This window comes from Penaeus japonicus, unplaced genomic scaffold (genome assembly GCF_977035675.1).
Source record: "Penaeus japonicus unplaced genomic scaffold, GWHDUDI00000001_assembly GWHDUDI00000016, whole genome shotgun sequence".
NCBI classification, from domain to species: domain Eukaryota; kingdom Metazoa; phylum Arthropoda; class Malacostraca; order Decapoda; family Penaeidae; genus Penaeus; species Penaeus japonicus.
Genome location: NW_028234418.1, coordinates 19,083,363 through 19,088,362, shown reverse-complemented (window position 1 = coordinate 19,088,362; position 5,000 = coordinate 19,083,363). Strand labels below are relative to the sequence as shown.

Here is a 5,000-nt window from a genome sequence, read left to right as displayed (position 1 = left end):
TATGTCTGAGGACTAAGTATGTATGTGTGGGGGTGGGGGTGGGGGGGAACCTCTCACGTTTATTCACAGAGCAGTGTACATGCACAAAAAAAGGGTAAGATATCAATGCATCTATCCAAACTGACTAAACTTCTGTTTAAGTTAAGGGTTTAGTCCAAATTAATGTTCCATGCCTGAGGGGCTGCTTCATAGTGTTTACCTTATCCGTGTCTTGTCTAGTCGATAAGAAAACTTTTATATCGCTGATCATATCAAAGACAAGACCAGTATATATTGTGTAATTAAAATGATCAACAAGTGATATTCTTTATACAGTGCTGTCCGATCGATAGGATGCCCTTTTCGTACAGCAAAGTAAGTAGTAGGCAAGACTATGTGATTTGGGTGTTTTGCACATTTTGCAATGATGATTTTACGTCCAAATCTGCATCCTACACATATTGTATAGTATACTGGTATCATAAACGTAATCTGGTTAGTGTAATCTGCTGCCTCCGCGACAGACCATTATAGATTTTGTAAGGTTTGTCCATAGCTGATGTCCCAGCAATATTTTCATATTGCCAGATAGTACCGTGTCCATTCTTTTTCATCTTTTCTGCAGTCCATACCCGATTCTCACATCTTAGACAACTAATAACACGTTTTTTTAAATTTGATTAAGAGACAATAATATAACATAGTGTGATTATTCGCTGGATAGTTCCAAATTAGCTAACTTGTCGACTTTGTTACATGTTGAAAACCCTATATGAGAGGGTATCCAGTAGAGTGACACGTGAATACCCTGTTATGGAAATCTGGATATTTGCTTCAGGGCCTTTTTAGGTACCATGTTTCCTGATCTAAATACAGTAAGCCTATGGAGTGCCTTGGCTGTCAGTGCGACTGAGAGAGAGAGAGAGAGAGAGAGAGAGAGAGAGAGAGAGAGAGAGAGAGAGAGAGAGAGAGAGAGAGAGAGAGAGAGAGAGAGAGAGAGGGGGGTATAAAGTAAACAAATTTGAAAATGTTAATTATATTTTTCACAAACATTTGAATCATCACAATATTCATCTCATTTGTTTTATGTGCACTAGTGTGTGAGCACTTCAATCAAGTTTCAAATGAGGTCAAATTAAACAACTCACTATATATATATATATATATATATATATATATATATATATATATATATATATATATATATATACATATATATATATATATATATATATATATATATATTATGTTTGTTCAATAATTAATTATTTGCCATGGAAAAAATAATTGAAAAAGTAATCTGAATAAAAAAATAATAATTTATAATTCCGATAGTAATTTAGAAACGTCAAAATGGAATAATTGTGATTATGGTTATATTCTTAATTTCTTAATCTACGCAGATGAAAGTGTGACTAAAAAATCGGTCAAGCGTTTGTAATTGTAACTCCCCCAAACTAGTCCAGTCAACATCCACACGCATAACGAATTCCTACCTATTCCTGTTACCTTTCTCTGCGTCCAAGTGGTGATTCACTTCGCTCAAATGGTATTCCGATGTGGGCTTCAGTCTAGATTAGTTTTCGTTATATATGCTACTGCTACTTCTGCTGCTATTACTGCTTCTATCATTATAAATACTACTCCTATTGCTACTGCAGTTACGCTTATTGCTGTTATCACCATGAGGATTGTTATCCTATTATTATCATAATTATTATTATTATCATCATTATTAACATTATTATTATCAAGACCATCATTATTAGCATTATTATTATCAAGATCATCATGATTATTTCTTTATCACTAATGTTATTATTATTGTTATTATTATCACTACTCTCTCTCTTGCTATCATCGTTGGTATAATTATCGTTACCATTATTGATGTTATTATTATCATAATCATTATCACCTATGGTTACCATTATCGTCATCATCATTATGACTGTTGTTATTGTTATATTGTTATTGTAAATTGTAAATGTCATCATTATTATTATCATTATCATTATTATTATAATCATAATTATGAAATTATTTATTGAAATGAATGAAGAGAAAATATCGAACATGAATTTAAAGCAACGCGCAGCAGTCTAATAACAATAAAGTCCAAAAGCTTGGAGTAACATGGAAATAGTTTTCTGGATGTAGACAACAGAGGAACAACCCGTAGGCGCTTACCTTCCGCACGCTCGCCCCCAGGCTGCCCGCTGCCGAGAGTGGGGACGCACCCAACGCTCCATATCACATTGCGAGACAGCCGAAAATCTATAACGGTGATTTCACTCAAAACTGTGAACATTTTACTCGCTCCTGCATTCCACGATGGAGTCGCGGTGAGTTCATTGCCACCGGAGTAAATTGAGACTGAAATGTTTATAGAAAACCAGGTTTTCGTATTCATGAGGTTTTGATTCCTCTCGTGGTCTTCACTCTCCGGGAGTTCGAAAACAGCTGTGTCCCATTCATGATCCGTGTTTTTCACTTCAAAGATGATTCTTTCTTGGAGGCTTACTGGTCTCAGAAACAGGGTGGTGGAAATATTCATATGGAGATGAAGAGGAATAACAGAACCCTGTACCTGCCGACAGTCTGAAATCAATAATGTCCGGATGATAGCTCAATTTAGGGATCAGTTATATATATATATATATATATATATATATATATATATATATATATATACATATATACATATACAAATATACACACACATATATACATATAAACATATAAATATATATATATATATATATATGTAAATACATAAATATACATATATATATGCATATATATATATATATATATATATATATATATATATATATATATATATATATATATATATATGTACGTGTGTATATATGCATCTGTCTATCTGTCTATCTATCTATCTATACACACACACACACACATACACACACACACACACACACACACACACACACACACACGCACACACACACACACACACACATATATATATATATATATATATATATATGTATATATTCACATACACACGCACCTACCTATCTTCCTATGGACCCTCCTCATAAAATTACAATGACTGAAACCCTTGGGAAAAAGCGTCAAAGGCAAAACCCCTGCAGCAGAAACCTCATGGCTATCTGAAAATGGTTTCATTGGCGAAAGAATGTCGGTGATTGTTTCACGTTAATCTTTGTGTATGTCCAGTCTTCTCGCCTAGTCACACTCACGATTATATTGTTATATCTAGTTTTTGATGTGAAGTTTCCATTTTAGATGATTTGTGTCCAGTATATTGTCAATACACAATATAGAGTCATACCTTCAAATATGTTAATATTTTGATATTAAACATATACATAGAAACTATATGGAGTAATATGAATATTTACTGAATTATGCAGTAACACAGCAAATCATTATCAATAACAAATTATTAGACAGACTTCCAAATTATTAGTCAGACAGGCTAATATGTATATATATATATATATATATATATATATATATATATATATATATATAATATAATATACATACATATATATATATATATATATAGGATATAATATATATATATATATATATATATATATATATATATATATATATAAATTATTAGACAGACAGACTTAACAAATTATTAGTCAGAATACACATGCATGAGACTAACAGGGAATAAAGATAGTAGACAGATGACGTCACACGCTCAAGCCAATCAGGCCAAAAGTCGCTAGATACACATATATCTATATATCAGAGGTAGAGAAATAGTCTACTTCGAAAGTTAAGTTAAGCTACTCTTTCATTTAAACTAAGGAACTATTTCATATAACCAACCTTCGGGAGGACTTAGGAGAAAAAAATCTTATTATATTTCATCACCATAGAGTTCATTGGGAGTGGCCCTGCCTGTTTCTAACTACCACGTCATTAACAAGGCTAGGGCAGGCCCGAGTTTCGCATCCAAAGCTCAGGCTAGCGCTGGCCCTTCCAGGCCAATAGGTTCTATTCTCAGCTGTGCCCCAAAACACCATTCCTGAAGTCTTAACTGTTCCGTCAGGGAAGAGGCAGCTCTCAGCCGACACAAGGCCGCTAAAAAGCGGACTGACTATATATCTTCCCCCTTCCCTGGTAGCGATGTCTGGAGACAGGCCTATAGGGATGCAGCTCCCTCTTCTCCCTAGAAAAGGGATGCCCATCCCCTACTGGACACTGTCAGTGGGGTAGTCTGGTTGCTTCACTGGTCATGACTGCGGTAGTGGTAGCTTTGGGGAGGAGCAGCGAGAGACTGGAAAGATGGCCCAGGAAACCAAAAGGGCAGTGACTCATGCCGACTCGGCCCTGAAGGAGAAGGACACCAGCGAAAGGGAGCCCCTACCCCAACCAAGGCCAAGGAGAAGGAAATCAGTGGAATGAAACTGCCTCAACTCCAGCAAGGGCTGACACTTCTCATCCATCTCCAGAGCAAGCCCCAAGCCCAACCCAGAAATAACAAGGAAAACCGATTACTGTTAAGGTCAAGGCATTCCCTCCTCCAGGGAGACCCTCGACCACTACACGAGAGACTTTGTCAAAATGGGGACACTGATGAATCCTACAGGGGTTTCACGGCTGGAAAGGATTCTGCCAGGGAGTTTTCAGACTCCAGGGTTTCTGACGGCAACACTGCGTGCGCGCGCGTCTCATTTGAATACTGTAAATGTCTTGGGGGACACATTAGTAATATCTTAGAAAGAAGGTTGGTACAGGGATGCCAAGACACCAGTGTTTTTTCAATAATAGTGCTTGAATGACTATCGATTGACATAAAAAAAAATATTTAGTTTTTATTCCATACATGGAAAAAATAATATTATAACAATAATAAGGTTATAACAAAAAAGAAGAAAAAACATCTTTAGAAAATGAGATTTAAAGAAATAAGTATATACATACGTACATATATATATATATATATATATATATATATATATATATATATATAAATATATATATATTTATATATATATGTGTGTGTC

General features: G+C 35.0%; 1 protein-coding gene across 3 annotated transcripts in view; it reads right to left on the bottom strand.

The window, feature by feature from the left end:
• Nucleotides 1-5,000, bottom strand: part of LOC122249446 (uncharacterized) — a 17,715-nt gene that overhangs the window by 5,173 nt on the left and 7,542 nt on the right. For all 3 annotated transcript variants that reach the window (XM_086545242.1, XM_086545240.1, XM_086545241.1), the window contains exon 3: nt 2,170-2,580. In XM_086545242.1, the coding sequence (XP_086401368.1) occupies nt 2,170-2,580 (411 nt within the window). The remainder of the gene's footprint in view (nt 1-2,169; nt 2,581-5,000) is intronic.